At 37.8% G+C, this 13,572-nt stretch overlaps 1 protein-coding gene across 2 annotated transcripts in view; it reads right to left on the bottom strand.

Annotated features, from left to right (window-relative positions):
• The window catches only part of OSBPL10 (oxysterol binding protein like 10), a 270,826-nt gene that overhangs the window by 124,541 nt on the left and 132,713 nt on the right, over nucleotides 1–13,572 (bottom strand). The window contains exon 4 of one of the 2 annotated variants that reach the window (XM_063115071.1): nucleotides 2,460–2,651. The exons of the other annotated variant lie outside the window; for it this stretch is intronic. Coding sequence (XP_062971141.1) covers nucleotides 2,460–2,651 — 192 coding nt within the window. The remainder of the gene's footprint in view (nucleotides 1–2,459; nucleotides 2,652–13,572) is intronic. 2 annotated transcript variants of the gene reach the window in all.

Genomic DNA, 13,572 nt, shown 5'->3' on the forward strand with positions numbered 1-13,572 from the left:
AATTCTCTCCACTGCCAATGTTTGCACTTAGAGCTCAACAATCTTACTTAAAGTGAATTTTCAGCAAGAAAGGTCATCAATATACAAAAGCAATCATCTGAAGAGATATACTGTCACCCAGGAGAACAAAAACCAGATCAAAATGGCTATGGAAACATTTCACCTATTTTTCATTGAATGAAACTTCACAAGAAATTTCCATAATTTCCCTCCATAGACAGAAAATGGAGAGAAAATGATAAAGAAAAAAGCAGCCTATACATAATCATTTACAAAATTTAGATCATACTGTATAGGTAATTTTTCCACATCTATATGTGTAACATACAGGGGGAAAAAACATCCAGAAGTAAATTCATGGAAAGGTTCACAGTAGTAATCTGTACAAAGGTAGGAATATAGGTAATTTTGATTTTCTTTATACTTCTTTTGCAACATATACTTGCATTTATATACTTTACATAGTTAAACATCTTTATATACACATACACAAAGAACGTTCATTTAAAAACTTGACTTCTTTTTAAATGGAACTAGAAAAGATTTTGTCATTATATTGAATCAAATGCTACTAAAAATCAAGCTAAAGTACTTCAACTTTTATTTAGGCCACTGCTCACTAAATACTCCATTTCCCCCCCCCCCCCATACATACAGGCCTCCCATCATCGATACAACAGTAAGTACAGCAGAGATTCATTATAATAGAATAAAAAGAATTCTCAAAATACCATGAACTTTCAACTGTCCACTGTCTTTTTTTTAAGGCTATAGATTCAAAGGACTTGTAAAATAATCTTTAATGAGGTCTACATAAAAGATGATAGGATCATAGTTAAGTTTTATAAAAAATTCCTGTTAGAGAAACACCGGTGCATTCACTGGCAATGATAAAATGATACAACACTTACATTTCGTTAAAATACTCTAACAAGAAAAAAAAAGTGGTGGGGGAAAACTGAAATAGATGAAATAACAACAGAAAGTTGAAATTGTTGAAGTTAGTTACATGGTTACATTACACTATTTTGTGAATATTTAAAAATTTTCCATAATGCATTGTTTTGAAAAACTGCTATGAAAAACGAAAAGCAACATACATGTGTACAAGTATTCATCATATCAACAAATACAACAAAATTAGGCCACTTTTCTTTTTAAACACATCAGGTTGACTATTTCAAAATGAGCATTCTACCTGAATAGTAAAAGAGAATTCTTACTCTGTGCTTTTTCTTTATTCAGCAATACAGAGTAAATATATGTAAAATCTATCAAGAAAAAAAAAAAGTCTTTCATATGCATCTACAGATTTGACTCAGAAGATTTTAGATTTTCTGCCCTGGGCAGAATCAGACCAAGATAGCCAAGTGACAAAGCACTACCTGGCTTGCGACACTTAAAAAATAAAGTAAGATGCATGCTGACTCAAGCAGCAGCAAGACCCTAGTCTAAGAGTTCCATTCTCCTGTGTGACACAAAGGAAGGGCTCTGCTACTTTTCCTGAGAGGATAACGAGCTGTTCTGTACACAAATAAAGCTGCAGGGCAAAAACCATTAGCACAGGGGGCTGGCTGGTTAGCTCGGTTGTAACACCAAGGTCACAGGTTCAGCTCCCCATACCAGCTAGCCACCTAAATAAATAAATAAATAAATAAATAAACTTCAGCACTCAATAGAAGTCAGGCAGCCAAGAACAACACCATTTATTTTAAACAATCTGTTCATAATAGTTGGAAAGCATCATACAAATACTAAGGATCTGGGATCCTCAAACTGATGAGTTCCCAGTGCATCAAAAGTAAAAATAAAACATAACCTCACATCACTTTTATACATAAGAGATTTCATGGGCATTATCACAAGTGATCCTCATATGTCCTCTGAGAGGTTGGCAAAGGCTGTTTTAGCTCCATTTTACAGATGCAGAAACTGAGGTTTACAGCTGTGAAAAGACTTGCTCTTAAACAACAGTCTTCTGACTTCAAGGAGAGTGTTCTTTCACTCCCAACACTCCCCTTGTAGTGTGTCTATGATTTTAAGGAGGAGGTAAGCTCTTCACAAAGAAAATGAAGCAGGGCAGAAAACCAGGAAAATCAGCTTTAAGTCTAACATTTCCTAAGTTTCAAAGCACCCTAAATGATTTCCTGACTTCCATTATTTTTGCCATGAGCATGGAGTCTTTAATTGACCGTACTTCCACGTTTTTGTGGGCTTGCTTTCTCTGCTTTCTAAGCTCTGACACAGGTCTCCTAACAACTTACTTAACCTAAGAAAGAGAAACAATTATCTTTTCTTAAACCAAGAGGGATCATCATGGCTGTACGGCTAGCAGGTCTGCTGCTGGTCCTCTCTCTCAGTAAATAAAAGATGGTGCAAAGGAAGGGGAGTTGGCAAAGCAACAGTCACAGCCCCCAACTCCCACGGGCCATTTAACCCAGTAGGAGAGCAAAGCCTACCTCTCTGACTTCGTGAAGCTGGCCGGGATACTGACTCTTGGCTCTTCGGGCGGCTGCAGGCGACTTGTGATGCGTGATTGTGACAACACCGGGGGCCCCCGCACTGAGGTGTCTCTGGCTACAGGGTGACGCAGAATTGGGTGTTCCATGGGGGAGCAAAGTGAGACTTCGGCTTCGGGAGCTTGGAGTACTCTAGAATAAGCAACAGGTGTCAAAACTCAACAACTGACCTGCAGAACACAGCTAAGTGTTGGCTTCCATTTACTCTGGACCTCCTAATCTTTCCCATTCATCTGTTTAGAGGACAGAAGGCATGCGGAGGCATAACACTACATGCCCAAATCCCACAAACACTCACTTGCGAAGTCACTGCCATTAACTGTCCTCTGGTCTCATCTCCAACTGTGTCTTCTGTCCTACACTATGGCCATGAAGAGCTCTCCAAATCCCCCCAAACACCAGACTCTCATGGATCTCTGCCTCCCCACTTACTACGTCCTCTTCCTAGAATGCCCTTCCCCTCCTGGCTGGTAAACTTCTGTTGAACCTTCAAGACTCAGCTGAGTGTTCTCTGCTGGACGGAGCAGTTCCCCAGCTTTCTCACCCTCTCCACTCCCCTGCACTGAGATGATACTCACTGACCAGCTACTTTCTTAAGAGATTCTTTCACACACATCTTTATATCCCCAAGGCCTGGCATATAATTATTATTAATTAAGCACCTTATAAATGTTTGTTGCATGAATGAGTAAACTAAGTTTTACACCAATTAACCCAATTTGTTAATGCTTACATCTCATCCCACAGTAAGTAATGCATAATCTAAATAACAATTTCATCTATGACAAATGTGGCATCTCAGTTTAATGGAGAGAAATTTTGCGTAAATGGTAGTGGGATAACGGGGCAGCCATCTGAAAAATAAAGTTGGATTCCTGTCTCAGATCGTAAACCCGAAATGGATCAAAGAAAAGAAAAGAAAAAAAACAGCACTAGAAGAAAACATGTGGCCATGGGATAGGGAAGGCCTAACACTTTGAAATCCAAAAGCCACAAAAGAAGAGCTTGATAAATTTGATTACCTAAAAATTAAAAACTTCTACAAAGTAAACAAACAAAACCACTACCGCCACCATCAAAGCCAAATGATAGAACTAGGAAAACAACACAGACACAAACTATTATTAAAATGGGCCAAGATATGAACAGTTTACAAGAAAGCAATATAAGTAGCCCTTAAACCATGTGAAGATGTGTTCAACTATACTCATAAGATAAATGTAAATTCAAAATACATTTAGATACCATCTTTCATCCATCAGGATGGCAAAAATTCAAAAGTTTGAGCATACAGGGCACTAGAGAAATGGGTTTATAGAAGTACAAGGTGGCAAAACCCCTGAAGAGGGCAATCTGGCAGACCTGTCATCATTACAAATGCTCTTCCCTGGGCTCCAGCAATCCCATTCGGAAATGTATCCTCCTGATATACCTGCACCCAGGTGAAATGCCATCTGTCCCCATTAGTCACTGTCGCATATGTTTAATGGTAAAAGAAGAGAAACAACCCAAATGTCCATCAGTGTGGGACAGGTTAAAGACATTACGGCTCACCTACATACGGAATACTATCTCACTGTAAGGGAGTAACGGGAAAGGGTTCTGTGAATTGATCTGGAAAAATCTCTAAGCTATATAGTTAATTGGAAAAAGCAAGGTGCAGAATGGCTCTCTGGTATGTAAAGTTCTGTGTCAGCATGTGGAAAACAGGTTATTTTAAAACACAAAAATAGAAGGATACACATAAAACTAACCAAATGGCTGTTTATTTGTGGAAGAAAGGAATGGGAGGGTAAAGACAAAAGGAGGGAGAATTTTCACTGTACAGCATTTTACATTCTTTGATTTTGAACCATGTGAATGTATCACCTATTCAAACATTTTTAATTCTGCATAAAATTTACATTCTATTTGCTCCTATACTTCATTTAAGCTTGAGAGAAAGCAATTAGATGATGTGCTATAATCGTGCCAGTTTCTGTAGTTTGATTACCTGAAGAATACCTACTACCTGCCTAGAAGAAAGAAAAACTACTGTGTAGCATCAAAGAAAAACACAAGATGTATGAGACAGTTTTTCACCATAGATTCTTATAATATTGCTGGGGATATAAAACACAGATACAGAGACAGACAGACAGATCGACACACACACACGTGCTCTTAAAAAGTAAGACAGTGAATAACAAGGTGTTAATTTGACAATACAGCCAGAAAATGCCAAAGAAGTGACTAAGAAAAATATCAAGAAGAGCTGATCTCATCACAGAAGGATGTTCTGAGTGTGAAAGACTTGAAGCCTGAGAGGGATTTGGGAAGAGAAAGAGACAAGGCAGCAGAATACATAGCAACCCAGCCAATGTGAATACTGAACACAGTCTGAGCCTCAGGCCTCAGGTTACAAGCACAGCTCTACAAAGTGTTAAATGTTAATGATCCTTCATTTTATAAATCACCAAGGGATTGGGGAGTGAGGTAGGAACCAGGGTAGAAATCACAATTTTGGTTTACCCTGAAATAGTACAGTAGCTTGTAAAGGTTCTCTGGATCTGACTTGGATATAATTTAACAGGAATACAGATGAAGGTGGGAGGAAGTGTGTTGCTCTTAAATAACCTTATGCATACGTAGTTGGAGAAATCTGTGGTATAAGAATTACATATATCTTGATCACAATGAACTATAACAGTCATCTACTTTTAGCTTCAATCTTTTCACCTGGAGTGTGGAGAGGGAAAGAGCTATTTCTTTAATCGTTTCATAACAGTAAATTTGCCTAAGTATTAAAAGTCCACTGAAATATATTTTGATTGTTTGAGAGGCTTATTCCAATCCAAGAAAAGGCAGATTTTTCACTAGGCTTTGAAGCCAGACAGGTAAATTTCATTTCCCCAGCTCCCCTAGGTTCTAGCCATGTGATCTCGGGTGAGTTATTTAAGGTTTCTCACTAAGCATCAATTTCCTAATCTTTAAAAGAGGAATAATAATATTGACCCTTAAAAGCCATCATGAAGATTAAATTAGATCGTACATATAAAATTAGCACAGTGCTTATTGATTTTTAAAATGTTAAGAAATTGCTTAGCACAAAATCATAAGCAGTGACCTTCTCCTTATTTTCTATAGAATAAAGTAGAGATGAAGCCCAAAATATAATTACTTACATGGTCAACAATTATAGGGAAACACACAGACGCATAGACACAGACACATACAGACACATGCTTCTAAATTCAAAGTAGAAATAAGGACCTATCAGAAATCAAAGAGAAAACTCAGGCAATAGGTGCCTTTGCATGTAACAATATCATCATAAATGACAATAAATCAAGAAATTCACCCAGGAGCCAAATTATTCAACCATGGCTGTCTAACCCCATGGTCATTACTTAATGGCTGTCCGTCATTTGAATTCACAAGCAGTAAATTTGAGTTGAAAAACCTTTAATTTCCCATTAACTGTGGGATTCTCATGGTTTAATTCATACCCACGCCTCATCTCAGGGTAAATGTGAGCAAAAAGCTCTCACTCTTGGTAAGTCCCATAGGTAATTAGGCATTGGGAAAAAAGGCAAGAAGAGGCAGCAAACTGCAGACACAATACACAAGCAGGCTCTTTCCAAAATGCAGCCTAATCTCCCAGTTATGTTTTAAAATTTTGCTTGGATGTCATAAACATTCATACTTGTTACTAATCTAGAATGAAATGCTAACAGAGTGTGAGGAGCAACATGGCAGGTTTTTGTTCCAAATATTTACGTCAGTGGGGTGACTAGAAAAGCCAAGTGCCATCTGTGGAAAATTCTGCAATGAAGGGCCGGCCTGTGGCTCAGTGAGGAGAGTGTGGTGCTGATAACAGCGAGGCTATGGGTTTGGATCCCTACATAGGGGTAGCTGGTTAGCTTACTTGGAAGAGTGTGGTGCTGACAACACCAAGTCAAGGGTTAAGATGCCCTTACCAGTCATCTTTTAAAAAAAAAAAGAAAAAAAGAAAATTCTGCTATGAGAGTAACAGTTTCTCCATCCTTTACCTTGGAGAATCCCAAGCATGTAGACTGCTTGGTCTCTCCCTATGTTCTTCATTAAGATTCCTCAATCTTCCCAGGTTGCGAAGAGGGAACAAAACACACATATTCTTTTTATCTACTGGCCAAAACTGGTATGAAACAAAGGCACACTTGGATAGGGAGAGGAATCACTAGAAAGAATATGTCTAGCCAAGGTCATCAGGCAACAAGCATGGGAGATAAAATTCTAGTCTCAGAAGGCTTAGAGCGAGAAGCACTGGTCCATCTAAAGGCTTCTGTACTATTCCAGAAGAAGAGGAGCTACGTAGTCCTACAAGACAGTGTGGGGAACTGGTTAAGGGCATGCTTTGTCAAGTCAGCTGCTGGAGTTCAAATCTGGGATCTTCCACTTGTAAGCTATGACCTAGAAATGTGGGTATGCTTATTTCTGAAATTTAATATTACCTACCTCACTGGGTTGTTGGATAACAAAATGAGAAAAGGTATCTAAAGCACATGCCACATAGTGAGCATTCAATAAATATCGTCATTAATAAATTATAACAATGAGGCCTTCAAGCACCAACATAGACGAATGGTTGTTAAGCAGTCCCTGAGTCAAATACATGGACCTAAAGGTTGTTTTGGTCCATATTGCCATATGGACTTAAAACTTCCTTAATTTTTAAAAAAAAAATTTTTTTTTTTAAAGATAAAGAGTCAATCATCCTAATTACTAAAAAACCATTTGCTTTGGAGGAAAAAAATGCACTTAAATATGATTTCACATTTTCAAAAACCCAACTTGTAGAAAGCAAAGTGCTTAAAGATTAGCCCAATGCTACATGGGAAGTAACAGCATAGAATAGCTTTAAGTAATGGGCAATTTCCTATTAACATTTGGAATAAAATACAAAGCCCCAAATACAAAAGATCATCAGCTGGTCCTAAAAACCTCTTAAAACATGTATTAAAAGTTTCTAATTGCTGAGTTGGGATTAAAAGACTGAAAGGAAGTAGGGGAGTATAAAATATCTTAAATATATATTTGTGGCAACCACTTCTAACCATAGAAAATTTTTCTGATGGGAAAAATTTCTGAGAGTCAACTAATTGTAACAGCATTCAAATGACATTTAATTTGAAGCATATTTTCCTCATTTTCTTGAATTCTTTCACAGCAAATGGAAGGGGAAAAAAGACTATTTCAAAAAAAATAGACCAAGGGAGGAAGAAAAATCAAACCAGTCTGGTTACGTATCTTGAAAAAGAACAAATTTAACCAACTAAAACCATTTTTTAATATTCCTTCTCTTTTTGTTAAAAAAAATTAATGTTTCATTTCTAAATATGTGAAGGCTCAGCATAAAAATTGTGATTTATTCTTTCTTCCAAAAGTAAACATACCTCAAAATCAACAAAAAAGAAAAACCAAAACATTTTTTTAAATAGTATATTGAGGGGCCTTAAAATTATTCAGAATTTCATTTTCTTGGTAGTCAACATCTGAATAAAATGTACTATTTTTTAAATGAATCCATGCCAGTATTTTGCTGAACAGCTTCACATCAACCATCTCATTTGCCCTGCTTTTTGCTTTTGTTTTTTAATTTTCTGCCACTTCAAGCTTAAAACAAACCTAAAGCAAATTAAGATTTTTAAAACTGGGACATTTTCCAAGTTCATTTCCATGATTAACTTTTCAAAATCATTTTAGCTCTCTCTACTTTTCCAAATTCCTGTTTTGTTTTTTCCAGAAATAGAAGTTTCAACTTTAAGCTATCAAGCTGAGGAAATTCCTTCCATTGCCATCTGCAAATCTCTAACATACCTTAAACATTTTTCATTAACTTTATACCAATACCCTCTTAAAACGCAGACACGCCAATGTATGCAAAGGAAAAATGGTAGTTCTCCCAGAATGGCAGTCTCTAGCCTGCTTCTAAACATACCCAAATCCATGATTGTACATGCAAAAGCCAGACCTCTGAAAAATCATTGCAAGCAAATGCATCTATTTCGGGCAAATAGAGGGAAAGAAAACTTGACATTTTTAGCTTGCCTTTGCTCCCATTATTTTCTTCCCTCTCCCTCCCCACACCAAATAAATCCTGCTGACTCTTCTCTAACAGCTCATCCAACTGCTCTAGAATCCTTAGCCTCTCCAGGTCAAGCCTGAAGGTCCCAACACCACAGAAAGCATCATTCTCCTGCACTTGGCCCCCTTATCACACACCAACCTTTTCTTTCCACTTCACCGAGATCCACCCTGAAGTGATCCAAAGTGTGATTTCAAAACCTTCTACCCTCTCAGCTTTGCATCTTCCATCCACACCATTCACTTGGGACCTTGCAGTTCCAAGTACCAAGACTCCTTTGGATGCTTCATTCTGAAAGCATGAAAGGTCCCTCTTTCTGCTGACCAATCCCAATTCCCTCCATTTCTCATGCTGTGGAACTATAGAATTTTAGAGTTAGAAGGAACCTCATATATGATTCTAGTCTAGCTCTTTCCTTTTATAAATCTTAAAGTTACAGCCATAATAGGTAAATGAATTATATGAAAGTTGGACCTAAATTGCAAAACACATTCATTATATGAAAGTTGGACCTAAATTGCAAAACACATTCAAAAGACTCAACTAAAAAGCCTGATTTGAGATTCAGCCCCTCTTGAGCATCACATATTGCACACAGGTACTGATATCCAACTCTGTACCTCACAGATATGTACAATCAACTATGTTACAATGAAACAAAAGGGGGGGGGAGATTCAGCCCCTCCAGTTGACTCTTCCCAATTACATAAGGACCTAGTCATCTAAAATAGTGTAACACAGGGCAGATGTCAAAATGTTTGACAGGGGCCGGCCCCGTGGCTCACTTGGGAGAGTGCGGCGCTGGTAGCGCCGAGGTCACAGGTTCGGATCCTATATAGGGGTGGCCGGTGCACTCGCTGGCTGAGCGTGGTGCGGACCACACCGTGCCAAGGGTCACGATCCCCTTCCTGGTCCCAAAAAAAAAAAAATGTTTGACAGAACAAAGGAAAGCTGATATCTATTATACATTTTTACCTTTCTTCTTACCCTAAACTTCAGCCCTATGACCTATAATCATAAAAACATACACACAACACTCCTTTGAAATCAGGGCAATTGTGTACTATAAGCTCGTGGAACTGTAGGTCCCCACAAAAAGAATTTTATTTTATATTTGTTGTTTGTAAGAAACATGACACAGACTTTTTAATGCTAAATTGCCACCATTTGAATAGGGCAGGGAAAAAAACCTGAACTCAAGGAATGGAAAGAAGTTTCCTTAACTTAATTAGGTTACATACCAAAAAAGCTAGATTGACCTAAATTTTAGCTTTATTCCTTTTAGTAGTATTAGATAGGATTCCACTATCACTGTTTAACACAGCACTGGAGGCACTAGTCAACAAAATAAGACAAGCAAAAAGAAATAAGAAAAGGACAGGAAGGGAAGGAACAAAAAGTGCCATTGACTACAGATGCGACTGTTTAGCAAAAAATAAAAAGAAAACTAATGAATCCAGCAATGTTGCCATATATGTGAATAATTTAGAAGAGCCAACAGCACTCCTCTGTACCAACAATAACCAACCAGAAAATATAGTAGAAGATATCTTTCACAATAGCAATAAAAACTATACTATATGGGTATTAACGCAACAAGGAGTACACAAGACCTTTGCAGAGAAAAATTTTTTAATCTATGAAGAGAAATAAAGGAAGAATTGAGAAAATGGAAACATACATGTAAGGTAAAGGAATGACTGGGACAACTTAATGTTGTAAAGATGTCAGTTCCCCCCAAATTGTTTTATAATTTCTCTGGTAAAAATTCTAGTGGGATTTTTTGAGCAGCTCAATACATTTATTCCATAAATAAATGGAAGAATAAAGGTTCCTAAAGGGCCAAGTTAATTTTGAAAAAAGAAGGGCAAAGGGGAAGGATTCACCTGACCGGATACAGATATTAACAAAGCCATAATGAAAATGCATACACACATGCACATGCTGTGGTCTAAATGTTTGTGTCCCCCCTCCCTAAATTCATAGATTGAAATCCTAATCCCAAGGTGATGATATTAGAAACTTAGCAGGTGCAAAGGCCCTGGGGTGGGACTCCACCAGATGTGTTTGAGCAAGATGAACAATGTGGCAGAGGGGGAAATGAGCAAGGCACAGAGCAGTTGGAGGTGAGGTCAGAGAGGTAACAAATGGGAAAGAGACCAGTACCTGAATCAGAAATTATAGACAACTGCCAGGCAAGCCAGAATGCCTGGTATCACCTAACATTGATCCAGACACTCAGAATGATGAACCCATTAGAACAATGAGTTCCAAAAAGCTTTTTCCTTAGGGCCATATTCAGGTATTAAATTGTTACTTGCGTACAATTTATATGTCTACATGGCATGCATGATCTCTACTAGATCATTTTCATGGTGAAATTGTATTACTACCGCCTAGCGATGAGCATGTCATGATTTATTCCATTCTCTATTTCTTCTCACGTCTCAACACAATCAACCCAGAAGATATTTTATGCCGGAAATGAATCACGGAACAAAAGGTGAGCACATGCCAAAAAATTCTATAAATGATCACTTTATAACAGGCGGAAAGAGGGCTCCTTTTTTATATTTTAAACATCTCTCTCCTACCAGTAGGTCAAACCAGCCATGGGGATGAAAAGTCCAATGTAATTCTAAGACAGAACATTTCAGAAAGCGAATTTGATTTTCTTAAAATCAATAACTAATCTCTGACAGAAGCACTCTTATCTGCTTAGATGAGATCATTATCTCCTTCCCAAATGCTCAGGCACAAAAGTGTGGTGCTCAAAGGGGCACTCCTACTTGTGTTTCAAAATGTTTCATGCTAAAAAAAATTAGATCACACCACTGCCAACATGCCTGACTTGTAAGAAGACTCCTACAGGATCTGTGGAATAAATCCCACTAATTAGTATTCCAAGCTTTGTATTGCTGATGAAGATTAGGTGGAAATGCAAGATTGCTAATAAATCAGGGAGTCTGGATAGACAGCACCTCACTTACCCTCGTAGGCAGTGATAGCCACAGGAGGCTACAGAAACCTTATAATCCCGTGCATGAATGAGGGAATTTTCCTAAAAATGCTGTATTTGACCAGAACCTTAGAAGCTCTTGATATTTGCCTTCCACTTTTCTGCTGCACTTTTAATATGTGCAGCATATACCCAGGTATATTATATATCTACGATTAACCCCTCCCTAATTCTCCCAAAGACATTTCTTACCAAAGCAGGAATAAATAGAAGGTTCACAGGCTTATGCTAACACTAAAATAGGCTTATTTTTAAAACACAAAGGAGTTTAGATTGTGTCTTGGGTTTTTAAGAATCCCAAATCTAGACATAGGACTTGATGAGTACACGGAGGCATCAAGATTCATTTACTTAGTTATTTTGCTTTCTACTAATTTCTGAATCACAACAGAAAGAACCTGATTTACTCTCAGATCTGTCAATTTTTCCTAAAGAATTTAAGACAGGGAATCTTTAAAAGACTAGGCCCCTCTCATTCCGATCACTGAAATTTGCAGACCTGACACATCGAATGAATATTTGGCAAAGCTGAAAAGCCCATAGGACTCCCCTTGGGTGCTGATAATTTCCACACAGAAAGTGTATGGATGGAGTCATTAGAAGTAATCCAGAAGAAGTTTAGATCATTTTATACGTGAGGATATTTGCACTGCCCAATCTCAGGGTGTCAGGTAGCAGAGTTAGAAAAGCTCCAGTACACGTCCTCAATTTAACCAGCTAATTGGATTTCCTACCACTTTCCATTTCTTCCATAAAACCTGCTGACTGATGCACACGGGTGCTGATAGCCCATGGCTTGTAAGTCTCTCTCTATGCCTACACACTTCTGCCACCACCTGATGGACTGGGTATTTACAGACAGTCAAATGGGTTTACAGTCTCTATTCCATTTACGTTGCTGTACTTATTATTTTAACTGCATAATTTAAATAATAAATAAACTAACAATATAAGTATGAAAAATCATTGACTTGATGAAACTAAACTGTATGATTTGAAAAGTGTCAATAAAAGTGAGTTGCTAATAACTACTCTTGAATTAGGTACAGGCATGACAACTACAAAACAGTAGAAACTATTTGGAAAAATCTGTATTCTGTAATCAGTTTGTCATATTCTTTAAAAAAGTCAAAACAGAAAATTATAGGTGATACATTACAGATATGCTTTATACCACAGACATAATACAGAAACTCTAGCAGTAAACCCATGCTTGATGAAAGGGCCTTGGAACTTCACCTAAGAATTGATAAGTGAACATTTTAAGTTAAAATGAAATAGATGCTTAAGGTTTATATACATCATGTTTCATGATTTAGCCAACCATTTTTGAATAAGGGATGACGTCTCCAAATCACATTAGCTAAAAGGACTTTTCCTGGCGTATCTCAGCCCTAGCATTGTAGAACCTTGGAGTAGCCCCACTTTCCAATGCGTGAGTTGCAAGAAAGCAGTTTTCAAAAATTCACCAGTGCAAATACTGGCTCAGCAAAGAGCTCTCAGGCTCATTACAGAAATGGTATTGGCTAACAGGTGTCTCTACCTAGGCAAGTTGGCTCTGTGTTAATACTCCGGGGACAGGGAGAAAGACAGCATGATCAAGGGAAATACAGAAGAAAAGTTGTTGAGCTTTACCTAAACACAATAGCTTCCACTATGACTCAAAATGCTTCTGAGCCAGTATGTCACTGTCATAACAGACTCTAGAGCACATGAAGGAGAAAATTAAACTCTTATCGCTCCCTGCACAAGAGTACATGACAGATTTTTCCTCATTTCTTCCTGTCCCCAGAGACTCTACTACCTGTTGAAGTTTAAGAGAGTTTGGTTTTGTGTTAAAATCTAATTGGATTTCTACAGCTTTAACAGAGTTAGTGGCTTTCAGTCTAATGGATCAACTGGCCTAATTCCATCAAAACTAATAGGGG

This window comes from Cynocephalus volans, chromosome 11, assembly GCF_027409185.1.
Source record: "Cynocephalus volans isolate mCynVol1 chromosome 11, mCynVol1.pri, whole genome shotgun sequence".
Classification (NCBI taxonomy): Eukaryota; Metazoa; Chordata; class Mammalia; order Dermoptera; family Cynocephalidae; genus Cynocephalus; species Cynocephalus volans.